Source organism: Anabas testudineus, chromosome 23 (genome assembly GCF_900324465.2).
Source record: "Anabas testudineus chromosome 23, fAnaTes1.2, whole genome shotgun sequence".
Taxonomy (NCBI): domain Eukaryota; kingdom Metazoa; phylum Chordata; class Actinopteri; order Anabantiformes; family Anabantidae; genus Anabas; species Anabas testudineus.
In genome coordinates, this window is record NC_046631.1 from 13,424,570 (window position 1) to 13,452,534 (window position 27,965).

General features: G+C 40.9%; 1 protein-coding gene across 1 annotated transcript; it reads left to right on the forward strand.

Moving 5' to 3' along the window:
* acss3 (acyl-CoA synthetase short chain family member 3) lies at positions 1-27,942 on the forward strand. Its single transcript, XM_026361072.1, has 16 exons — positions 1-454; positions 1,846-1,990; positions 3,127-3,315; positions 4,041-4,175; positions 4,865-5,005; positions 5,678-5,758; positions 5,993-6,088; positions 7,325-7,476; positions 11,307-11,410; positions 24,508-24,603; positions 24,864-24,927; positions 25,792-25,873; positions 26,493-26,615; positions 26,702-26,801; positions 26,900-27,072; positions 27,441-27,942. The coding sequence occupies exons 1-16, from the start codon at positions 135-137 to the stop codon at positions 27,522-27,524; spliced, it is 2,085 nt and encodes a 694-aa protein (XP_026216857.1). The 5' UTR covers positions 1-134; the 3' UTR covers positions 27,525-27,942.
* The last annotated feature ends 23 nt before the right edge of the window (positions 27,943-27,965 follow it).

The window sequence follows — 27,965 nt, forward strand, 5'->3', positions numbered from 1 at the left end:
CATGGGAAGGAGTCCGGCTGCAGAGTCCTTCCCCTTTAGGTGGCCCTAGCGGACTTCTTTCAGGCTCCCTGGATCGACCTGCACAAAAACACCGGAAGGACGAGGGCCGTGGGAAAGTTTGGCGTGCAGCAGCCATGCAGCTCCAGGTAAAGCACACGCTGCTGTTGGCTTTTCGAGCTCCTGTTCAGCGCCAAAGGACGATCGAGAGGAAACTGTGGGCTATGTCAGCAGCTCGACAACGTGGCGTCATACGAGCAGAAGCATCTGTGAACATCCACAAGTACTTCACCCCGCAGTCCTGCAGAAACTATGCATCCGACACGGCGTACAGCCGAGCCTTCGCCACAGCCAGAGACCACCCAGAGACGTTCTGGGGGGAGATGGGACGGGACATAGACTGGTTTGAACCGTGGAGGAAAACTTTGCACGTTGAGGATCCAGTGTTTCCAAACTGGTAGGTTTACAGAGCTGCACACGAGCAGCAGCTGCTTCATATGGAAAGTTGCGTCACAGTCAAACACTGTAAACAACTTGAACCGGACTTGACTGACACACTTCTTTAAACATACATCCTGCAAAGGTTTTAAACTTCCCAAATAGGTGCATGGCCCTAACATTATATTAATAACATGAATACATTCCCCTTTAGAGGAAACTACTTTCAGTTTAACGATTGGAGTTATCATGCCAGACCTGGCTCTCTGTGGTGATTAGATTAACATACCAACGAATTTCTAACAAGATAAAACACAAAAACACTGAGAACCCATTAAATCATCCAAAGTACTTTATACATTTAAGTTGATTTTTAGTGGAACAAGTACACATAAAAATACTACAATAATAAATAGAATTCAAAATATAAAGTAATTGTAAAAATACTATAATATGTTAATTAGAATTAATTATGTAATTAGAATGAAAAAATAAACAAGAGAATAGTACGTCATATCCGGCGGCCATCTTTGTTTGTCTGGTCACATCTTCCCTGAGATGTTCAGATTAGCTAATTGGCTAATGCTAAAGTGATGCAGCAGGTGCAAATTAAGGTTGTTCGTCCTTTTTGGTAGAAAGATTTATAAATATGTTCGACCTTGCTTCCTCACGCGTAAGTAATAAATGAATGAACTTTTTCTTTTTGCAGAATTGGTCTTATATTTATCTTTGAGGGAAGTCGTGCTAGCATATTAGCTGACGCTAGCTACAAGAGCACAAACATCTTGAGAAATTGATTCCCCCAAACTTTACAGTACTGTTTATTTTACTAAAAATTACTTGATGCTGAGTAAGTGTTTAAGCCAAGCTGAGAAACCTAGCATGTTGACAAATGATTGATGTTGTTTTGGAAAGCAAAAATGTTAAAATGCACCGCAGCTCAGACACAGCGGTCCAGCTGAGACTGAAATGACTTTGTTTTCCTGTGTGGTGTTTGAGGCTCATTTCTTCTGTCTAACATGGCAAGAAAAGCTACAGCAGCCTGAATCTGGTACAGTCATTTTGAAGGACACAGCTACCCTCTCTCTCTCTCTGGCTTCTAAAACAGCAGACACCATCTGCTCCACCTGCTTGCTGCTCTTTGTCCATATGCACAGCAACAGAATGACTGGACTGCCTTATCAAGTGCATTGATTTGCTGTGTGCTGCTGGCAAAAGCATCTACGTATGTTTTAGCTTGAGATGGTTTAAATCAAGTTGTTTTTCCGGCCAAAAAACACTTTGTTAGTGGTGTATGATAGACTTAGTAAACCTAAAATGCATTTTGTAAAATTGTAAAATTAGAAACCTCAATGTTCATATTTTTGTCAGTGTTACTGTTTGTTGGTTTATTATGTTTGTTTGTGTCAGGTTTGTTGGTGGGAAGTTAAACATGTGCTACAATGCTGTGGATCGTCATGTTGAAAGCGGCCGTGGAGAGCAGCCTGCCATCATTTATGACAGCCCCGTGACTGGAATCAAACAGATCATCACATTCAGAGAACTTCAAGACCAGGTTAATAGTATTTCTAAATTTAGATATCACAAAATCTAACAGCACAAAGAGCTGCATGAAGTCACTTTTGTTAAAACAGATCTGGAAAAAAAGTGGAATGGGAAGAGTGCAGGTGACCTTCGGCTGAATTTTAAGCACAGAAATTAAAATTTCTCAGTGTTGCTTTGGCAATACATTAGCTTTTGATCGACCAGCAGAGACAGCTGGCAAACATGTTCTGCTGTGGCAGCTGGATTGAGACATTATCATGGGATACAGCAAAATGCAATAACTGAAAGAAAGGAAAATAATTAATTTCCCTGACATTTGGACAGATGCATCACGTCAGATGTGTCAGTTAAATGTTAATGGCATGTATAATTTAAATATATTCTAAATAGAAGTATAGCACAGCGTTTTAGAATTTAATATACATAAGGATTGAATTATTTTGTTTGTTAGATTATGTCCAATAAAAGGTTTGGACAAGTGGACTTTTGTTTTTGCAATAATAACCATGCACAAAATGCACACAAAAATAAAATTTCCTCTGTTCACTTGGTACTTAACAATCCTAAAACAGATATAAGAAGAAATTTGAGAGTGTAGCTTGGACCCAAAATTAGAGAAACAGTTCTGACCAAAACCATGTCACAGACATCCACTAGTCCTATTCCACAGATATGGAAGATGACAGCCTGCCTGCTGCCAGCCTGTTGGAGACATCCAGCTCCCCTCATAGTGGAGTCCACTGCATACTAATACTGCCTTATATCCACAAATGTGATACAGTTTGCCACAAATATAATATTTCTTGTTGGAAGAGGTCTTGTCACTTCCCTTTGTGCATGGACCTTGGGCTGAAAAATAATATTGTGCTCTGCGTGCAGGGACAGTAGAGTTTAAGTCATTCATGCTGTGATGCATTCAGGGACACTACCCACTGTAGATCACCTATGTTTCAAAAGTCCACACAAAACAAAAACTGAGTAATTAACCAAACCATAGCTGAAATTGAAGTCGATTGAAATCGAAGTTGATTGAAATAGAAGTCTTAACTGAACCATGGATTTGGAGAACCGTTGCACCTTTATAGCAGATGCGTTGTGATGTTCACTACTTTGCACTTCCTCTGCTTCCTCTGCCTCTTGATCCAGGTGTCCAGGTTAGCTGGAGTTTTGGTGAAGAATGGGGTACAGAAAGGGGATCTGGTAGTCATCTACATGCCCATGGTGCCCCAGGCCATGTTCACCATGCTGGCCTGTGCGCGGATTGGAGCCCCACACAGCCTCATCTTTGGTGGCTTCGCTTCCAAAGAGCTTTCTGTCCGCATCAATCATGCCAAGGTTAGAAATCAGTCTCATTTGTACTGTGATTGAAATCTGTCCTTTCTTGAGCTATAACAACACAACTACCTAATCTTTATGAATTCAGTGTCACTTCCCATTACCCAAAACTCAGGACAGCCTGATGTGATGACTCTTCATTCATTATATGCACTTGTGTGGTGCCAGGTAATAATATGGCTGCACCTAATAGAGTTCCTAAGCAATTCTTCTGCACGGTTAGCAATGTGTGCCATTGATCCTGCAAACTATAGGAAACTGAAAACGAAAGGTGCCTTAGGCAACTTTGTTTTGTTAAGCTTAAAATGAGTCATTCACAGTGGAAAGAGCTTACGTTTTCTTTTCACAGGCATAAACTCAAAAAGAAAGTCAATGAAGGTAACACCACGTGCACTGGTATTTTTTAATAATAACAGAATATGTAACAGACCATCCTGAACACCCAAGGACATACTATTTCTGAAGATAATGATCTATTATGAGTTGTGTGGTTAGACAAATATAAGTGTAAAGAAAAACACTATAACTAATCAGTAGCAGCAGCTAGTTCAGGATTTTATTAAGCTCTCCATTAAACCTGTGGTCTGTAAATATGTTACTCAAATGACAAAATCAAAAGTTTCAGCTAATTCAGTGACATCTCATGTGCTAGATGTTAAAAATGATGCTGTAAGTTCCTGACATTTAACACAATCAAACTGTCACTAAGCGTCTGTGTTTTCCAGCCCAAGCTGATGGTTACTGCATCATTTGGCATCGAGCCAGGCAGACGAGTAGAGTACATCCCTCTGGTGAGGAAGGCCATGGAGCTGAGCTCTCACAGACCTTCTAAAGTTCTCATCTACAACAGGCCTAACATGGTAAGAAGCACAAATCACAGTAAAGCTAAATCTGACCGTCTGGTGTCATTTTTAAACACATATGTTGCTGGTTATGTGATATAATGTAAATTAATCTGAAATATGGCAGTTGATGACGGCTTGACCTTGCTTTCTTACAGTCCACTTGTATTTCAGGTGAAATTTTAAATGGTTTGTTTAATGAAATGAGGCAGTAGTAACCAGGAGCTACTGCAACATGTGGATAAGGACCTCAGAAATATAATGAAGACTAGCTTTAAAAAACTTGAACCATGACCCAGGTCCCAGTGGTGTGTTGCACCACTTTGAATGTGGTTGCAACAGCTTTATATATAATTTTACCCAGCAGGCAAGAGGCTGTGGTTCCCTGAACACAGCGTCCATGATGTAAGGCTTGTTAGGTTTTACTCTGTTTTGGCTTTGAGGGAAATGAATAAAATCATTTTGTTTTCTTTGCCTTAAGAGTCTGTTTGATATCGATGATGTCTTCCTCTGGAGCCGTCATAAAATATAGATTTACTGAACTTGAAGAAAGAGTTTATATTTGTATAAGTCACTTGTTAGCTAGGGTAGCTTGTGTAGAGTGATGGTGCAGTAAGAGTCATTACCACTTTTTAATAGTTTTCTTTTTAGAACAATTTTATTTTAATGAACAATAAATCTATCTTCCTCATTTTTCTGTGTTACAGGAGAAAGTGTCCCTGAGTCCAGAGTTGAGCCTTGACTGGGAAGAAGAAATGGCCACTGCTCAGCCATATGACTGCGTTCCTGTTTCCTCCAGCCATCCTCTGTATGTCCTCTATACATCAGGGACCACAGGAACGCCAAAGGTAGAGGCACCACAGGGTTGTGACCAGTAGGAGAGTGGAAACTGAAATTTCATTAATGGACTCATGTAAACATACATTTTCACATTGGTGAGTTATAGAATTTACTGTTGCTCCTGTTTGTCTAAAAGCTGTCAGGACTATATAGAGCTTTCTCGTGACTCATCTGCCAAACAATGTAGACCCAATCTAAACACCATCACTATGACATAAATAAGACAGAGCATTTCCACAGCAGGAGCTGGAGTGCATGCAGGAGGAATTGCCTGCAGGCACTTTCAAATGGAAAAACCCTGGCTCCTTTCAAATAGCATCATTTTGTCTTTGACCAACAGAAGATATAAAATGTCCACCTACTGGTCGGTTCCTGAGCTTAATTGTGCAGTTATTGACAGCTTTTTTTACTCCAAGATTCTAAGAATCTCTCGGTTATTGCCACAGGGAGGCCATAACTCCATTATTGTGGGCATGAGGAATTGAGAATATACACTCGTGCAGAAATATTTACCCAACAGGGTTAAATTGGAATTGATTTTAAGCAGCCATTTGAAAACACCAGCCCCCTTTAGTTTAGCTGTGCTAAGAGGTTGAGTTTAGATTGATATTAAACCCCTGCTTCTTCTCCTAGTGCAATACCTGTCACTAGTCTGATGTTTTTCTTATCTTGTCCCTCAGGGTGTTGTGCGAGACACTGCAGGCTATGCTGTGATGCTGAAATGGACCATGTCAAATATTTATGGACTGAGTCCTGGAGATGTAAGGCAATAAAGCATCCTTCTCTGAGTTAGTGCTGTGCTTCATAACAAAGAGTATACCGTTAGCCAGCAGATAGATGGTTCTGTACTTGAAAGAAGATTCGATCACCATGTAATATTTATGGTGACTGAAGCGTTGTACATTCTGAAAGTAGTCTCTGTAGCTAATTACATGAAAACAGTGGATATTCATTTGTGTGGAGGATGTGTTTTTACCTTTCTTAACCATTTGCAGGTTTGGTGGGCCGCGTCTGACTTAGGCTGGGTGGTCGGCCATTCGTATATCTGCTATGGTCCTTTGCTACATGGAAACACCACAGTTCTCTATGAGGTAGAGATGACGTTTAAAATTTAAAACTAGAACATGAAACACCTGAAACTGTTCAATAAAACCTGACTTGGAGAGCTTTGTAAGTTGTACAAGTCTGGTTTTATTGCACAGTTTTAATGTGAGCTGTCTGCCTTTGTTGGCTCTGCCAGCTGAATACATCCATATTTGTTTAATTGCTCCAGTTTATAGATGGGCTTTGGGCTAGAAAACGACACAGAAGGAATGAGGGGATGGACTGAATGCATAACACCTTTTAAATGCTGCTCTCATAGAATATTTGTGTGTATGAACAATAATACTGACTAAACCTTTCACTTGCACAGCTCAACACTTAAGGCTTTGCATCAATACATCTAGCATACATCCTGAATAAGCAGTAATGTGCTAATATTATGAATAGAATAACCAGAATGAGCACATTGTTAACTGGTGCAGCAAGCAAACAAGTACTTTTTTTGTGCAAATTAGTTTTTGGATGCACATGTGATTTCCACACAAAAGGTTTGTGTAGCATTACTTTTCAGTATGGAATATGTTTCATAGTTAGCTCCAACATAAAAGGTTTCCAGTAAGCCTATGTCTAAATATGGAAAATGTCCAGATTTAGTGTTATGATGTTGTGGAAATGTGTTTTCTACCCTATAGGCGTGTCTATATCCTCTTTCTCTCCTTCTCTCAGCTCCTTTTATTCTATTTTGTCTACTCCATTTCTTTCTTCTTCAGGCATGATACTTCCCACATCCTGTCTTCCCTCTGATCAATTCACAAGCACAAATGTTTAACCACAGCAAAAATGACAGCAACAACTCACTGCTGCTGTTTACTATTCTCGTCTGCAGTTTTCCTCTTACTTTAGGGACAGGTTGGTTGAATACCACTAACACAGTGATAGTTGCTGTTGAAGGCTTTTGCCTGCAGGTTTTCTTTGTCTATAGCTTTTCTTCCTGACAAACAATACTTCTGCAGTGCAACTGTGTTTTTCTAATCCATGGATTTCTTGGCCAGTCTCTCTGGAGGGCAGCCTTCCAGTGTTCCCCTCTGTTTTCTACAGCTGCTTTGTGAATATTCATGGTTTGCAGTTCATAGTTCAAGTGAACAATGTAGAAATCTTGGTGTTAATGCTTTTGAGCCTCTGCAATATTTTGTGTTTCTGCTATTCACTCTATAGGCAGTTTGTCATACACATCATCATGCATGTTGCAATTAATAAGCTGTTGCTGCACTGTATGTTTACAGGGTAAGCCTGTAGGGACTCCAGATCCGGGAGCGTTCTTCCGTGTACTGTCTGAACACAGAGCCTCCTCCATGTTCACAGCTCCCACTGCCATTCGAGCCATTCGCCAGCAGGACCCCCACGCTGAAGTCGGAAAGAAATACCCCCTGTCCAGGTAGACGGGAGCACATCACATAATAGGAAATCACTAAGACACGTTGCTTGATTACAATGTATATAGAATAAGCTAAACAAAGCAGTAACTTTTATATTGTACCAGGAAGACAAAGTCCCATGCTGATATCATTCCTGATAAATGGACTGCAACACAATGTAGATCTGTTATCAGAAACTAATGAAAACAGTGATGACGAGGGGTTTTAATACACCTAAATTATCCCCTGCAGAGTGTGAGTTCAAGTCAGAAAAGCCTGGAAAGGTGTGTCTCATGGCTGATGGTGTATGCACAGTGTGTCCAACCTCTCATTAGTGTCTGGCCATCTGTTGATGTACGAACTCCTACCACCTCCATTGGTTACTGTCTGTAACCTCAGCACAACCCTCTAACAAAGCTGTCTCAGGTAAAGGTTATATGTAGCTCACAGTTAAAAAGAAAAATTTTGTTATACTAGTTTGGCCCAGTGAGTGCAGCACTTGCTGGGATTATCACAATTGTTAATCATTTGGTGCAGTGCAGACAAACTTAGACCTGAGGGTTTGTGGTGTCAATTCACCACTTTCATTCTGTTCAGCGGTCTGAAAATGCCTGTAAGCACACAATCGTAAAGCAATTCTGAGTGCAGATGACCTACGGCCCCAGTGAATCATTCAGTAACTGTGGCATTGTGTACTGAATTTGATAATCTTCAGTTCTTCGCTCTACTGGATGCATAGCTCCATTTTAAATGCTGTTCTCATGAACAGATGATTTTCTACAATATTTTTGCCTCTAGTATTGGTGACATTTATCCTCTCAGTTTTGACTCTACCACAATCAGTCATTTAAGCAACATGCTGTTTCTGCGTACACTTTGTTGTTCTTAATGCGACTTCTCCCCTTGAAGGAGGCAGGTTGGTGGAAGATTACTGCATTTGCCTTTGGCGCTGAACAAAACATGTCACAGAGACGCAGACGCAGTAATACAAAGACAGCAATGAGCCATGGTTTCATTTTACTGCAGGGTGGTTCAGTTTCTGGTCGAGCCTTTCACTTGTTGGGCTGTAAAATGTACTTTCAATTGTGTCATTCCAACTAGAGCTTTTATAGCATTTAAAACTGTGAATATATAAATAAAAAGATGTCTATTCATTGAGTAGAGGAGCAGTTAATGAGAATGTATGGGTCAGTTCTTATATCTATTTTGAAAAGCTTAATTTGGTACATGAATGAGAGGAAAAGCAATAAGTATCAAGATTATCTAGTTTTTCTTGTCCTTCATTGACTGAGTGTGGTATAGATAAATATAAAAATATATTCCTAATGGATCCAGATTTAGTCTGTGCACTTTGCTGCTTTCTACTACATGTGAAAGGATGTATAAGAGTGCTGCTTTTAGTATGTTTTATTCTATGTGTGCATGTTGATGGACCTAGAAAAACCTTCCAGAAATCTTAGAAAAGCTTCATCATCAAACATAATGTCATGCTAGAGAGACCTCTTGCACGAAAGCCTCTAATTTGATACAGCTCAAATACCCTGTCTAGGCTTTATTGACAATGTGAGACATTTACTCCCTCTAGAGCCTGCTTAGCTGTAATAGCCCTGGACCTTATTGATGTGCATGAGTCATATAACTCACCAGTGTGGATGAGAAAACCACAGTGAGAGTCTTGCTGTAGGGCTGTCTAAAGTTGTGATGGCAGTAGTGCTCTGCATAAATGTAGCATGACAAAGGGATGGAGACTGTGTCGGTAGTATTTCAAATTCATGAGCACTAACTCAATGCTAAGAGACGCCCTCATAAACAAATGATAAAGAGCATGACTGCACTTGATAGTTCTTTCTGGTGCACAGTCAAAGGGCGGTGTTGTTTAAAAGTAGTATTATTATTGGTAAAATAAGATCAGAGACTTCATCCTCCAGTTTACTTAACACATGAAGCAGAAGCACCCACCTTGTGCTGTCATGGCCCTACTACACACATGTATACAGCATTTTTTTGGGCTTCATTAAATAGTTTAGGAGAATAAATGTCCACTTGATTAATATCATTAGCTGTATTTTTTACTAGATTGATCTGACAGAGTAAGACATAATAGCATTTTATAGACTTAAAACATAACAAATAACCATGACAACCTTAGTCAGTAGTAATACTATAGAGGTCACAGTGGCCTTATCTTTCCAAATAGGCATAGAAACATCTTAGTCTGCTTCTGCTCATACTTCTTTTTATGTCACTGCATCAGTGACGGAGTGTATTTGCTGCCATTGTACCTTAACTTCACCAATAATGTTGTGTAACTGAATGTCTCTGCCAGACCAGTGGCCTCTCATTCATGTGTCAAACATATGTTATTTATCTCAGTTCTTACAAGGCAAATGAATGGAGGAACATTGTTAATCCAGAAACTTTATTTTGGTCCTTGACATACTTCTTTCTTATTTGATAGTCTTGGCATTTACTAGTTGTTAACATGTTTATTTCACCACCGAGACAAAGGTCAGTCAGCTTTTTCCACCGTACTACAAACAATGGTAACTGAAAGTCATGTTGAGACTGAGTAGATCATGTTGGAATTAAAGCTTATAGATGTTGCACAGGGAAATTATTGCAATGCAGAAAGGTACAATAAGATATAAATCTAAACTGCAGGTATATGTATCTGGTCTCCCAAATCATCATTAGAAAATGAAGACCAGAAAAAACAGGAACCATGTAGTCAGGTTAGAGAGCAGTAGTGCTAGAAAAAAACAGAATAAGTATTATCCAGGGAGAGAGCAGGAAGAGTAAAGTTATGATTTAAATTTGATTGGAGTTAGAAGGTCATTCTGCTGTCGCGGAGGGCTGAGACCGATGAGTGATGACCTGCAGTCATTTGGGTAGCCATCAAGCTGCACGGTGGCTGCAGTGTGGCCTGGGCACCTGTGTAGTGAGCAACCAGCTGTGTTTTGAATTGGATATGAGCAGCCACGGGAGAGAGAATGCATGTAAGGAGGCTGTAGATTCAGTGTCTTGGGCCACTTGTAGGGCAGGGGGTGAGGGTTTCATGAAGCCAGGCGTAACAGCTATCCAAAAAAGGAGGAAACTAAAGGTTGGACAAGGAGGAGACTGGTAAGAGAGGGGCAGAGTGCAGTATCCCTGCAAGAGTTTGTTTCCTGATACTCTGAGTCAGGGTCTCATCAGTACTGAGAGGTCATCTAGAGGGCAGATAGCTGAATGCGTATAAGTGAAATGTGGAATTTAGAGTTTTCTGTGTTGACATTTGAACAATGAATGTTCAACACCAACAAGGACTTACCTCTGCTGTCCTGATATACTCTATGGAGGCAAACCATCACAGGCGGCAGAGAGATTGTTGAGTCAGCGAAAATGGCAAGAACTATGTGCTTTACATTGTTGGAGGCAGTGCAACGGATGCTGTCACAGCATAGGAAACATGGAGTGGAGAGTACTGCATTGAAGGCACAAACATTTTCCTTTAAGAGATATTACATGGCCTCAAAGTTCCATTCAAGAAAAGTTATCAGCTTTAGTTCATGGTCCTCTTTAGGACCCAGTGCTACACAGATCCCAGAGTCTCTTAATGCATATCAATAAATCCATGTATATTTTTACATATATATATTTATATCACACTACATCCCTAAATCTGTTGAACACAAATAAATATTGTATAAATAGTGTGTCGGTCACATTCTAGTCTTAAGACCTACTTGGTAAAAATAAAGTTTGTTTTCATATTGGACAGACTGCTTTTGCTTTAACCTGGCTGTACTGGTGAGGGAGTAGATGTGTCATGTTTCCTCAATGTGACTGACAGATGTTCTCTGTGTCCTTGCAGGTTACGTACATTATTTGTGGCAGGGGAGCGATGTGATGTGGAGACGCTGGAATGGGCAAAGAGGAGCTTTGGGGTTCCTGTCCTGGATCACTGGTGGCAGACTGGTAGCAAGGCTTTTACTTTTATAAAGTCCTAAATTAGAGCGAGAGGTCTGACTGACTTGTTGAAACACTAAAGCTACATTGGTAAGGATTTAGATACAGATATGCATAATAGTAACTAACAGTCAAATTAGATTCTAACTAAGATGAGCAGCATTATTGCAGAAAGTTCAGGAAATAAGTAAAAAAGTCACTCTGAGGTTTGTTTTTAATCAAAATGATAATTACCAAATAAATCAGAGATCAAATTATGGGAACAGGCAGATCAAGAGAGTGGGTGACCCACTCACCCTCAATCCTCAGGACTCCTGAAATGATTTTCCGTTTGTCTCTTTAGTATAAATCATCACTGAACAGCAAGGTTTGCATACAGAAGCACATTGTGTACAATTCACTGGGAATCTAACAGCTGCTAAAATTGATCCTCTACCATATGCTATATGTGAATCTGCCTGGTGCAGTTCTAATTATGTTAGTTTAGTAGGTTGAGAATCACGGTACCCTCAGACTTTAAGGATTAAGTTCTTATGATACAGCTACAATGAAGGAATGTGCTCACGCACTTTGTTAGCGTGAACTATTTATGATTATTTAATTTAACTTTTAGGACTTAGACTCATCTTCAGCTTATCAGTGTGGGAAGACTCCAAGTGTGGTATTTGATGTATTTTAGTGGCCCATTGACATTAACTTGGCCTTGAAAAGAGAGATAATTCCATAAAATCGCTATTCCCCCAATGCCTGCTGTCATTATGATCTACACGTTATCATTCCCTCTTTGATTAATCCCTTGTATGTCTTGTAATGTAGACCAGGGCATTGTTTGAATTTCTCTGGGAACTCACTACGTATCATAGCACTAGTTATATTTGTCTTTCAGTCACACAACAGCTGAGGTCACTGGAAAAAGCACATAATTCTTGACTTGAAATAGTTCACACAATCAAAAAATAATATTTTTAATGAAAACTGTTCTATTACCACTGAGCAAGATCATTGTGCTTGAAGTACACATGGTATTGTTCTGTATTTATCTCCTATCATATGCTACAGTAGATTATATTAGAGAAATAGAAATCGAGAAGGCCTAGTTTACCCTCCTAACCCTGCTGTCAGCCACATTTGTGTGGAGGGGTTTGATTGACATTGCCTTTTATTGCGCCACTAATGTTAATTTGACACCCAGATGAAACACTGAGTGACTGGCTGAGATGTGGACAGTAAATTTTGTGCTCAGTGAAGAGATGAAGGAAACAAAACAATGATGGGTTCAGGAGCAGAAATTGAATTTGGGTCCTGTTTTAAGTCGGACTGCTTGAGTATTTGTGGTCTCATTCCTAATTATTTTCAGGGAGTCCAGAACCATATTGATTATTTACATTATTACAGTAATTTGTGTTACTTAACTTTGTTAGAGACTTTTAGTTGCTCTGCCCACTCTTTAAAAATTCCATTAACATAGTTGAGATTTCCATGCTACATTGCACCAGTGCTCTTTAGATTAATGTTTTGCTCATAGAGGCAGAGTCACAGTCATCATTTTAAAAGTATTGCTGGGTCATGTCCCTTAAGCCACAGTCCAGTGATTGTGCATTAGACAAGTGAAGGGAAGCTTAGCAGTTTCCAGAATGTGTGTAATCTCCCTGTCCCTTTCTTATTTTAAACATACAAGCTTTTATTTATTTTGAAGTCTTTCTTTTCACATTTTCTAACAAATGTTTTCTCCTCACACTGCAACAGGAATTAAAACGCTCATTACATACACATATTTAAGTTTAGGTGAGATGGTGGTTGGACAGACTTCCAGTGAATCCACACTAATTGTTGCTCCATGGCTGAGGCATCACACAGAAAGTGCAAGTGTCTCAGGAACTACTCTATTTTCAATATGTAAGCCAAACGTCTTGGCTGTACAGGGTCCCTGAGGCTCCATCTCAGTCCATCCTTCATTGTAATCCCCAACTATGCTGGGTAGAACAGTCCATATCTTATCCCCTCCCATCATCTCAGTGTTCCCCGCACTTTATTAAGTGCAGCCTGCTGCTGGATCACCTTCTGGGTGAAGTTTTATCTCCCTCAGGTGAGGCGATATTTCTTCTGCATAGCCCTTTCCTTCAGTCTCCCTTGCTCTCGGATGTAGTGGCATTATACCACAAACATGCTCTGACTGGTTGGTCGACTTCTGGTTTCAGCTTTCTCATCATATCTTACAAAGAACAGCTCCTTCACCAGTTCTCATTTGCATCAGTATCCATGCTGCATGTTGTTGTGCCAGTTTCGTCTCTTTTTGTTAAGCGTGCCAAGCATGTTAGGGTGTCTATATTACCGCTAATTATTTTAGATGTCACTGCTGATATGAAAATTATGATTACGTTAATGAAAAGTGGTTATAGAACAAATTACTCTGTGCTAGTAAAGCACCTGCCTGCTTTTCACATGGTGCTGCCTCGACCAGCAGCCCTTTTTAATGTACAGTTACTAATTACAGCTACTGTAGATCATGGTTGTCATGGGCCTGACTGATAATACGTGTAATTTGAGCCTTGTTTTCCCAGCATTGTTTCTCAGGCGGTTTCTAATGATTCTTGAATCGGTAAGACCCAATTAACCTCTTGTATTGGAGGTTTGAGTCCAGGCACTGTGCCATCATGCTAATGTTGTGCCCCTTCCTCCTCTCATTTTATTGCTGTTCTCCCAGATTACAAGTGAACTATGATAAATGTGCCAGCGAAATGGAGAGAGAAAGAGAGAGAGCAAGAGCGTAATTGGATGTCTCTTTGTTTTGTAATATCCTGGCTGCACAAATGGAGGCTTGATGCTGGACAAGATGACAACTCTGTGTTAAATATCGAATCAATATTGTTGTTGGACTGTTAGAAAGCCATCGACCTTGAGTTAGTATAGACAACACAGTCAGATCTGAGTGAAGATTAGCCCTTTTGGCTGATTGGTCTGTCCAGGCTTAGTGGTAGCGTGAAGAGCTCAATATTGGAATATTTCAAAATGTGATTTATCAGTCTCTCGAATTTAAATAGCTGATTCTACATATATGATGCATTCCAGTTCAAAGCTGCATCCTTCTGTCTGCAAGAAGATGAATTGAAGATGGATACCTTATAACTGGCTGGGCCCATTTCAGCCAAGCATATCAAAATGTTTTCTACTACCTCACTTAATACCTGGAAAATATAATCGGGAGCAAAGAAAACACACTTAAGATTGTATATAACTAAGAAATCTACTGCAGTTATATTGTTTGCAGTTTTGAGGCTAATTCTTGGCACTAAACATGGCTCTTTGTGCTTTTATGAGACAGAGATTTGCCAGACACAGAAGGCAAGATCATCTCTTTGGGGAAGAGCTGCAGGTTTAATCTGTTCTGTGGATTAACTGATGGATGCACGTTCTTGGCTGGTGTCCATCCAACTCCTGGGACACAGTTATATACTAAATACTGTGAGTTTGTCAGCAGTGTGATTGTACAATGTAAGAATGAGTTTGAGTGCATTAATAGCAGTGAATTCTCTCTGGTATTTTATGCTCAGTTTAAACACCCATACACTAGTGTATGTTACATAAGGTTTTTGGATGAGCATTTTGTGTTCATACGAGTTGTGTGGGAGTTCAGAATGAACTACAGTGCACTTAGGAAAACACAGGATTATGCCTTTTTCAAGCCTTTAGGTGCCGTTTGATTTAGTTGTTTACTCAGTAATGGTTAATGCATCAACTACTCTTTACCTGTACTCTCGCCTTAGCTTGTGTTTACTTGACAGTGCAGATGGTTGGACTAAATCAAAGTTTCACCAGTCTGCTGAGCAGAGCTTGTAATTCCTGTTTTTCTCTCTGCAGCTTCAGTGTAGGTGAGATAACGTTTCATTCCACTTAAACATGGGGATGTTTGTATCACAGCCAAGTTTAAATCTTTCTTCCTTTCTCTGCCTTAAACACTTACCTTATCAAAATACTGTCACACTTCGTGGCTATCCGAACCAGGTGATTTATCGAGTTGGGAGAAAAACCTCTGGCGCCCTCTTGATTTCTCTCTAGATGTGTAAATCCCATTGGATTCTTCACCCCCTGCTAAACTCAATAACTGGCAGCTTGCGGGCAGTGATGGCAATCCGAATGTGTTCTCCACTTTTTCACGGTAGAGTGGGTCACTCCTTAACTGACTCGCTTTCTCTTTGTGTGTTTGAGGAAGTTTGACTTTAGATGTGTGGATGAAAGAGACAGGAAAAGAATACACTATCATGTTAATCATCATAAAAGTGTCATGAAAGTGTACATGTGTAGGTAGTTTCATATGACCTGTACTGAGTTCATGAGTCACCCTGCTGAGACCTTGTCTCTGTCTGTGAAAACAGTTTAGCATATAGGACTTGTTGACTCCGTAATGTGAAACACAGAAAGGAGAAACAGACTCCTTTAAGTCCTTCCACTGCATATGTGTTTTTTTTTTTTTGTAAACTATTGATATATCTGTCTGTTGACTTGTATGGAGCTTTGCTTTTTGTAGTCACCTGCAAAATAGAAGAAACAGAATAAAATCAATCACCAGTGCAGTTGCCCATAAATCTTTCCAGCTGCATGCTTGTGATTCTGGAATGTAATATTCAGCAGGAGAGAGGTGCGATCGATGGTGAGAAAAGAGGTAGTATTAGAAATGATGGGAAGAGTAGCTGAAGTACAATAAGATCAGTCCCTCACAGGGGATCTGGAAAAGTCTGAATCTTGGAATTATTAATTTCATATCTGTTAATGTATTTTAATGTTTGGTAAAAAGATCCTGGGAGAGCAGAGGAAGTGTATGTCACTGACTGCTGAATAAGATGCAGGTGGATTTCTGTTTACTTTTAGAGGAATCTCTCTTGCTAATGTAATAACAAAATATTTGTAACAGAGTTTTATTTTTGATAACATGCTTTTCAACCCTTTACCCCAGACGCATGTCTCTGACAGAGATATGAAGTGTTTTCTCCAGCTCCTCGGTGTAAAGCTGCTGTATCATCACTTTAGATTTCTCTGGAGTATTTTTTTTTCCAGCTTCAGCTGAAAGATGTATCATCTAATTCATTATGTTTGAAATCATTCCACTACACTGGAAACAGTTCATCAGCTGCCCCAGACACATACATCTGAAAAGATTAAAAACAGCTCAGGGTTTACCTCGCATCATTTTTCCATCAGTCCTCTAGAGGCTTCCCCTACCTCACAGCTAACTGTGTATCACTACTGATGGGTAAATGGTCGCTTCACACAACAGAGCTAGCAGCAGTCAAGTCTGCACAAGGGCCTGGTTGGAATAATGAACAGAAGTCAGCTGCCACACAGTTTGTCCTGACTGTGCCATAGAGAGGGGCATTATGACCTACAGCTGACAGGAGGTGATGGGTTAAAGCTCGTCATTAGATTTAAAAATCTATTTAACCTGCAGGGTTGGATTTAGGGGACATCGTGTGTATTGTTTTGCACCATGCTAGCTGGTACTTTCTTTGTCAAACACATTATATTTTTCAGTATCAGGCTTACATGTGCTTTTATGTTAATATTTTATTGTACTAACAAGCTCTTGCATGTAAATTTGAACAGCTTCTGATTAGTTTTTACTCTGGAATGCTCGGGTAGTGGCGAGCAAGCTTAGCTTTCTGAAGCAGAGCGATGTGCAATGGACTTAATTGTTTCTCAGCCTTCTGTTGTCATCCAGGTGCTGATTCATCCAGTCTCATCCACCCAGGCGTCACCTCACACTAAGGTTTTTTTCCCACTTGCACTTTCTTCTCCACCCAGAACATCACGCTTTAAATCCATCAAACCCAGACACATATGTATAGTTTGTCACTCCTGAGCCACTTGAAGCCACAGGCAGCACAGCTTAGTTCCCCTTTTGTGCATATGAGAATATATCTGCCATTTGAAGCCTGATAATAATCTGTGCTCTATTTTAAGCCCAAGTGCCATTGGCGGGGGGTGATGAAGGTTGCTGATGTCATTGGTGTTGCCTGGCAACAAATGTGTGATTCCAGTTGGCAGGGTTTGGCTGCCTCACCAGTGAGAGGTGGATGTACAGTAGTGTTTTAGGTGCTTGTTTTTTTTTGTCTGGCAGTCTCTTTGTCGTCTGACTGACAGACGGTTGATGCCTTCATACACAGAACGGAATCATCTTTAAGAATTTTTTAAAAAAGAGTGACCCAGACACCCTCAAAGCATCCGTCTTGTCGAATAAACGCTAGAATTGAGAGGATTTTTGCTCTTGCCTTTGCCAAAAACAGTACTAGCACAGATTTGTCTTCCACATGTCCTCTTCTTCTTGTAAAGTAGTTTCAGACAGTCAGAGGGGCAGTTTTACAGCATCACCATCCACTCACTGAATCAAAGCTTGGGGGTTTGATAGTACAGAACTCAACAACACAGCAGAAAGGCAGCACTGCACTGGATCTGGGGTTAATAAGGAATCTTGACCTGAAATCTAAGAGCTCTAACAGATATACTACCCCTGCAGGCTTGTTTTTAAATCTTATGTTTTTCTAAGAAGCTATAGACTTCACCTGGTGCCGCCTCAGGTGGCCGCCTGTTGCAGTGGCTCCTGTTAGATTTGTATTTTGTAGGGATTTTGTGTGTTTTTTCCTGTTCCTTACTATTCTTTATACTCTACTTTACTTATGATTTCTTCCCCCATTTTTCATGCTCTCCCAACACTTACTCGCAGAAGCACCCCTGTTCCCCATGGAGCTACGAAGGTGCCAGGGATGCAGAGCAGGACTCAAAAAGAAAGAGTGGAAGAGAAGGTTTAAACCTTCTCTAGATCGGTGCGCTGACTTCAAGCCAGCAGGAATATCCTGAAGTGTAATATTATGTGTTTTACTTAGACCTGGCTACAGGAACATTTTCCAGACTCCAACTGCACCATCAGCAGCGACGTCTGGTGATGCCAGCACCACACAGTGGACACCAAGGAAAACTGTTCAGCTCAGTGATTCCACAATGGTGGAATGAGCTGCAGAACTCTGCACACTCGGCCACCTCGCTTTAATATTTAAAAATTGCTGAAAACAGAACGCTTCTGCATCTTCCTTTGCATTTAAAAAAAACAAAAAAACGTCCTCGTTTGTAAGTCGCTTTGGATAAAAGTGTCTGATAAATGACAAAATGTAAATGTATTGATGGTGTCAGCCCAACAGAGCTGCTCTCTGGGATTCTAGATGCCAAAGGTTTGGAAGACACGTCTGGTGCTATTTCCTGGAGTTGTCATCTCCTTGCTCATAGATGATTACAGACCAGTTGCACTCACCTTACACATCATAAAGGTCCTGGACAGACTGGTTCTGTCCCATTATGAGACCTCGCTAGAGCCAATACAGTTATCCTAGCCTGTTGTCCCTGGGTTGGGTTAGAGTCAAAAGGTAGGTCCTTTTGCTGCAGATCTTTTACCAGTCTATTGATATCACATGTCACCATGATTATAAAAACATACTATACTTCCTGGGACCAGAACCCCAGCTTCCCACTGTCTACACTAACACTTCCTAGTTCTCCTGAGTGTGTGTGAGTTAGTTTAGTCACAAGGACAAAGTAGCAGACTTCAGAGGGTACTTTACTTATTGAATAATAGTGTAGTAGTGTGCTCCACATGCTAGATAGTACCTACCCCCAAATAGAAAGTTGTTGAAGGTGAGAGTGTGGAAAGTAAAATCAATCTAGTTATAAATAAAGTTGGAAATTCTAGTAGTAATCTTCACATGATGTTTACTTGCAGTTGGCCCTAGACAGTATGAATAGAGATAGTCTTTTTGATGTGCTGTCATCATAGATAACATAGTTTAATTGCTGTACTGTTGTTAGTACAGTCTCAGAACACACATCCACATAGCCCCAGTACAAGTGTGCATCTCAACACTGTCATTATCATCAACTACTGTGTAGCTGCTGATGCTTCCAGTGGCACAAACCTTGAACATTAAATCAGTCAACAAAGATGATTAACAGAATGTAATTGGCAACTGCTGCTAACAAAAACTAAAATAAAATACTACCCTACATACAACAAATAAATTTAGCTGTCACACACCTACATTACTAGAATAAAGAGAGGCAGCTCAGCACTATCCCAATGAAGCCATGTCCATATTCCAGGTCCAGTGTTGAGGTCCCATTCCTTAAGTCCATGATAGTCCAGGTGGCTATGAGTAGTCTTTGGGACGTCCCATCCTGTGTTGGGGGGGGGGGGGGGGTCGTCCTGTTCCTTTAGTCCATCATTGGGCCTGTGTTGGGATCCCATTCCATCTGTGGGTGTACACAATGCATAGTGCATCACTTCTGGCAGGTGGGGAGTGCCCTACACTACACTACACCTAACCTATTGCTGAGCTGCCTCTCTCTCCTACATCTCAAAATAGGGGGATGATGACAACATCCCCTACTCCCGGCGTCCTGACTCCTCCTTGCCGTAGCACTCGCACTGAACCACACAGTGGGAGGATCTGCCCAGGCTGGGATTCGAACCCCAGTGCTCCACTCGGAGGGCGGTGATCTTTCCACTACGCTGTCCGGCCCGACACTAGTGGCAAGGCTGGAACTGAACCTGTCTGATGTTTTACAGATACAGAGGCAAAAACTGATCCACATAATTACTCTTCACCCACCATATTTTATGAGGAACAGTTGGCTGGGTGGGGATTTGAACCCCAGTCTTCCACACAGAAGGGAGTGCTCTTACCACTGCGCTATCCATCCACACTAGTGAAATGCTGGAATGTCGTACATGTCTGACATTCTACACAGACAGATACAGAGACAAAAGCAGATCCCAACACTCATCCCGTCATATTTTATGAAGGGTAACGGGCTGGGCCGGGATTTGAACCCCCGTCTTCCACTTGGAGTGATGATAATCTTACCACTGCACTATCCAGCCACACTAGATGTGACACTAGATGTGACACTAGATGTGTGGCTGGAACGTCGCCAAAAACTGGTCATTTTTACAGTTGTCTTTGAAATATTTTGCCTTTATTCTTTCATTCAGCTTTTAAGGACTTATACGAGGTTAAAAATGAAAACAATCTAACTCAGTACAATAGACCCCTAATAAGTAGTAAAATAAAGTTAAATTTAATCTGCAGCTTCTGTAAAAAATAGATAAATAAACACATTGAGTGTTTTGTTGTGTTCACACCTTCCTGATATTATAATTAAACTGTCGAGTCTCCTGTTACTGAGACAGCTGCACCCTTCAGTCCCAGTAAATCTTAATGAGTGCCAATGACATTCTGGTTAGTTTAGTGGTAACATCACCGCCTCCCATGTGGGAGACTAGGGCTCAAATCCCAGCTGTGGTCTCCCTCCAGTAGGGGTCCTTGGGCAAGACCTACTTGCTTTGGATAAAAGTTTTTCCTGGTGACCTTGGGTTGAACATGTTGATTAACTCCTGACCAAGTTACCCCGACAACCATAGGAGCTTATGTGCATGCATATGATGTACATAAGACTCTTAGCTATTTCTGTCAGGCTTGTTATATATTCCAGATGACACGTTTAGTGCTGCATGCTTTATCTACAGCAGCAGGTATAATGAACCGAGTTAGCTTCCCTGTTAAACTCCCAACAGCAGAGATCTCTGTGACAAACTGGAGAACCTGATGCCATTACTGAGTTTTATTTGTGCTGGTATCCAAGCTGAAATTTGGTACAGAAGCCCAATTAGGAGAAGAAGCCATCAGCCAGCAGGTGGGACCAGCACCATTCATCTGACACCCAATTTAAGTGTTTACTTGTAGCAGCTTCATTCAAACGTCTGCCAGTTAAATTGCTGCCCTCAAAAGGATAAATCGGATTATCTAGAAATACAGTGAAATGTTTCCTCTTGTACTTTGGCTTTAGCTCAGCACCAGAAAAGACCTTTGAATATCTGGGATGTTGTAATTTAAACCAGTGTTAATGTTTTTTATCTGATTGTATATATTATTTCCAATGTGTTTGTACCATTTCCATTTTCTAGATTATGAAAAAAAATGCTAGTGAGGCGCTGGTTTGCAGAAAAACATGTATCGGAAGAGATTTGTGAGGTATAGTCATGGTGCTGGTGATGCTGCATATTTTGCATTGAGGCAATAAGATTGCACTTGAGTTAGAAGTGATTCATCTTGATGGATTCCATATATCACAGATCCTTCATGCAAACTGCACAGAGAGAGTGGAAGAGCAGAGATACCTGTTTTAGAAACAAGTGGACATGCAAAGAGAAAAGGGTGCAGCATCAAAGGAGCTGTCTTTGTTTGTCCTCAACAGCAGTTCCCCTCCAAGCGACTAGGAATGAGCACGGCTATTCGATAGCACCTCTTCAGCTGAAAATGCTCCACAGTATCACCAATCCTGCATTTCCAACGCATCCTCCAGCAACCCTCCCCCTCCTTCAGCCCATTCATCACACTCAGAATGCTTCTCACCGGCCAAGCTCATCTCCAACAGGTCGAAGGAAGATTGATTTGTTTGTGTACAGAGGCAAAAGAAGCACGAGGGAGCAAGAGCGAGCGAGAGAAAAGGAAAAGTCAGAGGTGGGAGTAGAAGAAGACTGATAGCGAGGTGTGTTTTTGTCTGTGAAGGCGTTCGTGCCAAAAAACTCACACTGGCAGTCAGACAAGCAGACAGCCACACAGCTTGTGCGTGTGTGAACAACTCGAGCCCACAGATGATGCTTTCACTCCCCTCTAGTGCCCACTCACCTGTCTCCGCCTGTGCCGCCTTTCTCATCTAACATTTATCTGCTCTTCACGGTGTGACCCACTGGACATACTGTATCTGTTTTAGTTCAGGGAATTTATTCATCTTGACCTGTAAGTGGACATGTTTTGGATAAATAACTGTCTGATGAGATATCGCTCTGTGGGAAGGTTTTTATTGTTGAAACTGTTGAGTTGTATAAGTGGGGGAGTCACAGTGCAGATGGTGTCAATAGTAGTCGTATTTCTACTTCAATACCGTCTTCTTATTGAAATAATAGAAGTATTTTAAAATGCAGAAGGACCCAGTAGCATGTTTATGTACTTGTTAGCTCACCATTGTTTATGTAAATGTGAGACTAAAATAATAATATATATTATTTTATTAAGTTCCCTTTCTTCCTTTATGCCTTATAAATGTCAAGGTGTAATTATACTCTCCTTTTTCATTAGTGTTTAGGTTTACTCAGCTTGTATCGCCAAGTTGAAGACCTGGCTCCCTCTGTAAACAGCCAGGTTTAAACTCTCCGCTCACCCTGACACGGCTCAGTGGTTGTGCTGAGTCTTAATTGACGCAGAGTTCAGTCGAGCTTTTAAAGGGCAAGTATAGAGTTCTTTAGGGTCAAACTGTGTCATCAGGTTCAGTGTGAAAGAGTTTGATTTCACAGTTAGGATGTGGTTACACATGTTGAATTTCCTCCTTTGCTCATTCAGATTTATAATTAAAAATGTGCCACAGGAAGGGCGTGTAAAGGAAAGGGCATGTCTTGACTCTCTGACCTTCTGACCAGGTCCTCACAGCATAAAAAATGTAGTTTTCTCACTGGTATTTAGTGCAGCCTCTCCTGTCAGTGATGAACTTTGAACCCTGTAGTAACCTGTCCCTGATGAATGAGTTTCAGAGTTGCCACTTCAGAGGCTGCTGCAGTTTTGGTGTTGACTTCCCCCCCGTCTCCTCCCTCTGTTCTTTGTTAATTCAATCCCTACTTCAACCAAGAGCCTCTTCGTACCTGTGAGCTCAGGTCTTTGAAGCCTGCTGTGCTGAAGTTGGAAGCAGGGCTGGGATGTGATAAGTAGCAGAGAGAAGATACAGTCTGCATCAACTTAAAGTGATAGAACTGTATTTTTCTTCTCCACATTCCCACATCCAGTAGTTCCCTTTTTCTATGTCTGTAGTTTAGATTGAATCCCAATTTCTGACTATATAATATCTGTGTTGTTTCTGACTGGTAGTAGTAGTAGTCTCTGTTTTTCCTCTGTTTTCGAGTCATTTTTCATGGCTGGTCTCTTCTTTTATAGCTAACAGGTGTGTAACTCTAATTAATTCTTCTGTTGCTTTGCCTCCAGGTTTAATGAAGAGTCCAGGATGCATTTTTGCACATCACAGGTCTATTGATTGTTGCAGAGGCCATTCGTCTTTGCCCTCTCAGATGATACTTCTGGCATCAGTAGTGCACGTGCCTGCATATTTTAGAAGAATATATGAAACTGTATACTGCAATAGATGATCTGATTATGTTGCAGTGCTGCATACATTTGCATATTAACTGGAGAAGAACAATACTTGACAGATCATATTTACACTACATGTACTCTTTAGTAGATCAGAAGGTTTACTTTTTAGATTAGCCTGTGCACACGTTTGCATATATTTGCATAACAGCACAGGAGTTTGAGCATTTTGACACGCTGTCAGTGTTGAACAGAAGATGAAGATTAACGTTGCCCTTTGAGCAAACAGCATGAACCTGCAGACAGAGGGAGAACAAACATAAGGAAAAATGCAAAATGATGCGAATCACAATCTTGATGATGGGTCTCTGTTGGTCTGTCTCCTGTTGTGTAAATGTTAATTACAACATCAGCTGAGTACAGAGTCAAATTCATTACTTGGTGAAAGGAAAACCTCAAAGATGGAAGCTACTGTATGTAGCTGAAGGCACAAACAGTGACTGAGAAGCAGGAATCCTGCTCTTGAGTTTTTAGTGCAGGAGACAGATGCTAATCTTGGGTTTGTCTGCAGCTCTGAGATTCCTGATGTAATCTTGCTTACTGAGCTGGAATTGATTCTGTTATTTATTCTCTGGGTGGGCTAGTGGGGCAGACTGACAGACAGGCGAGTCTTTGCTGTAAGTGGAGCACAGTTGGGTGGTGAAGTCGGGGAGAGCCCACAGGAGCTGTCATAGTTCTGCATAATGTAGGTTAATGCTGCCCTCGGAAGCAAAGCAACTCATACCACACAAGCTCTTCCTAGAAGCTTGAAACCCAGACACAGAACAATGAGACTGTGTCCTGATGCAGTGTTCACCACTGATCCAGGGCTGTTGGATTTTGGAGACTCACACGTATTTTCACCAACCCTGTTTTGTTTTTTCTCACTAGAAACCGGCTCAGCCGTCACCGCCTCATGTGTTGGTCTGGGGAATTCTCTCACGCCACCTGCAGGTCAGGCTGGCAAACCTGTCCCAGGTTACAATGGTAAGACTGTTGAGCCCACTACACAAACACTAAACGTTTACCAACCTGTCCCCTGTATTTATTTCTTGTAATTATTATTTGAATGTGCTTCAAAGTTGTCATTCCTTAGCTGCAGATGCAGGTAAATCAATACAGAAAAGCTGAGAAGGAATCGAGCTGCATATAATTCCCGGCAGAGTATTTAATCCTTCTGATCTTCCAGTTTGCCAGTGGGTGACAAACCTCTGAATATGAATTGCTTGCTTTTCCCTTTCTGCTAGTCACAGTGATTGAAGATGACATGCAGGAGGTGAAACCAAGAACCCTGGGAAATATTGTGGTGAGGTAAGTTGAGTGGATGCGTTCAGTTGTGTGAGCAGCTTAGTTATCGCTGCTCCTTTTTTCTGCATGTGACATAAAAGTATTTTGCACTAATCAGATTTAAACTCCAATCTTTCAGTGATTAAACTTAATAATTTGCCATTGGGCAGCTTAGATCAGACCCTAAACCTTAATCATCCTTCTGAGGATGGAGAAGGAAATGTGTGTTTATGCAAAAGAGCTGCCGGTGTAATGTGGACCAGCAGTCCTTCGTGCTGTCTTATCTTCATGTCTACTGTATCTCTTATCACTGTTGGTATTGAATCACTGCCAGCAAGGAGGATTTCCAATGAATCCATATAAAGAGTGCTTCAAGGAATAACGACAGGTCGAGCTATAAACCGACAGGAGCAGCTGTTACTGTTCCTCCTTTCAGCTACTACAAAGCATGCAGCCATCTTGTTCTTAGAGCAGAGGTTATGACTGCAGCCTCATAACGTCTGAATCAATATTGACAGACAGGTCGCTGGGAGCAGCTGGACTGTGTCACAGCTCTTCAGCACCATGATTTTTAATGCAGAGTCAGGAAAAACTGAGGACGGTGAAATACTTATACTACTAGTAGTCTGAATAATACTACGACTTATTCTGCCCTCTGTGAATGGGTTTGGGTGCCAAGTCCAGCAGAGTCTGGCAGCTCTTATTTTAAACACAATCCATTCTTGTGTGCAGACCCACATAGAAAGCCTGACTTTGTCATTACTTAAGTCTTGTACAGAAGCTTTTTTTGTTTTTCCCTAATTAATGTGTGCACCAGGAGAGCAGCTAAAGAGAGAAATGAAAGTGAAACTTTCTCTGTAATTAAAACTGACGTGCTTTTCCCTCCAGGCTTCCTTTGCCACCTGGAGCAGCATTATCACTCTGGCAGAACCAGGACCTGTTCAGGAAGCTCTACTTCTCCAAGTTCCCAGTAAGTTATTGTTTCTTAACTGTGTTTTATAACTTGAAATAACTTATAACTTAATAAATCCCATTTATTAATGAAGCCCATCAATTATATCAATAACATTTGTAGTTACTAGAAATTCTGCTCACTTCTTTTATGACAATGAATTAAACATGTAATATTGAGTATGTATTAGAAGACTGCCATCTAGTGGTAAAATGTTTTATTACAGAATCACTTGAGTTGAATGACGGGTACAGAGTCACTCACAGGCCGCTTCATTAGGTATCCCTGTACGATCTAATGCTGCCCAGTGGAGCAACTCTGCTGTTGATGATTGAGGTCATAGTGAGTGGTTGAGTCTTATTAGGATGCACCTAATTCAGAGGTGTTTGTAATGTTTTAACCACATTTACATAAATGATGGAGCCAAAGCAGCTATTAGTTAGTGCTCTCCAGTACGACTCAGCACCCATTATGACCTCAATAATAAACATTTAGTAGAATTATCACCTTTCTCACAGTTTCAACAACATTATTAAGAATTAATAACTTTGTAAAAGTAGAATTTATAGAAGAGCCTATTGGATTATATATGAGTGTGCCAGATACCTTATCCTGTGATGTGTGTTTTTCACATCAGGGTTACTATGACACCATGGATGCAGGTTTTGTGGATGAGGAGGGTTTCCTTTACATCATGTCCCGGTCTGATGATGTCATCAACGTGGCTGGTCACAGACTGTCGACCGGAGCTTTGGAGGAGGTAGACAATCAAATAAAATGAAGGTGGTTAGATGGTTTCCCTGAACTCTCGTGTGTGGAATTATTCTGAATGTTTGTGTTTTGCAGTCTGTGCTGCAGCACTCTGCTGTGGGAGAATGTGCTGTGGTGGGTCTAGAGGACCCTCTGAAGGGCCATGTTCCCTTGGCCTTGTGTGTTCTCAAGAATGGTGAGCTGTGACGAATGTTTGGCCAAGCCTTAAAATAATAATAAACTGCTGTTATCTAATTATCTCTCCCACATGCATGAATTTGTTTGTCTGTGCAGGTGTGCAGGAAAACGAGCAGCTCATAAATGAGATGGTGAAGCTCGTGAGAGACACCATCGGACCCGTTGCTGCCTTCAGGAAAGTGCTTTTTGTCAGAGAATTGCCAAAGACACGTTCTGGCAAGATCCCCCGCTCCTCGTTAGCCGACCTGGTCAACGGCAAGCCCTACAAGGTAAGACACAGCTGTCATGGAAATATTGTGTGTACTATTCTCATCACTGCAAACTTTATGAAGGTGAAGCACTAGAAATTATTTGTCACCCTATGGTAAGATTCAATTAAAAAACTCAAAGTGAGTAATGATGGTGCTTTAACAGGTCATGCACTCATTATTCAAAACTGGGATCTTAGTAGGGTTTCATCTCTTCATAGTTACAGATTCAGTGTTTTCTGATCAGGTGCTGAAGAGAGAACAGGATGACAAACAGAGAACCTGACGTTCTATTTACAGATGTATTAATACAAAGCTTCACATGGACACAGCGCACAGCCACCAAATAGAGGTCCTAACATGATGACACGAACTGTTTCTTACCACAGATCTCACCGACCATCGAGGAGCCAGGAGTGTTCCAAGAAATCGAGATGCAGGTAGTGAAATCTCTGAGACGTCGTGGGACCTGAACCCATCAGTGAGACGACAGAAGACTGAGGTTGGACAACTTTGAGCAACACAAAGGAAATCTGTGACATGGGAACTAAAAGCTGAAGCAAACGTGGTTCTAACTCTTCTTTTCTAGGTCAGACTGAGGGTTTATATCACTAACTTTTACCTTTGGACCTTATGAACTGTGCCACTTAATCCATGAAACAGCGTTTGAATTTGTAGTAATGACAGGAGATTTGTCTGTAATCTGAACCATGCTGCATGTGTTAGGGTGACACCACTGAGACATAAACATTTTGAATTGAGAAAAACGATGAAAGCAACTTATTCACTGATAGATTTTTTTTTTATTGACAATGAAAATTTGTTGGCTTACCACTTAGTTCTGACCAAAGTACAAGAAGTAATAAATAAAAAAATGGACCCAAACGAAAATGATTCATTATTCGTGCAAATTG

Bases quoted from the DNA above. Each gene is read 5' to 3' on its own strand.
- acss3 (XM_026361072.1), top strand. From the start codon at position 135: ATGCAGCTCCAGGTAAAGCACACGCTGCTGTTGGCTTTTCGAGCTCCT. The intron at 24,928-25,791 runs GTAAGTTGAGTG...TTTTCCCTCCAG, and splicing joins CTGGGAAATATTGTGGTGAG to GCTTCCTTTGCCACCTGGAG. The intron at 26,802-26,899 runs GTGAGCTGTGAC...TTGTCTGTGCAG, and splicing joins CTTGTGTGTTCTCAAGAATG to GTGTGCAGGAAAACGAGCAG.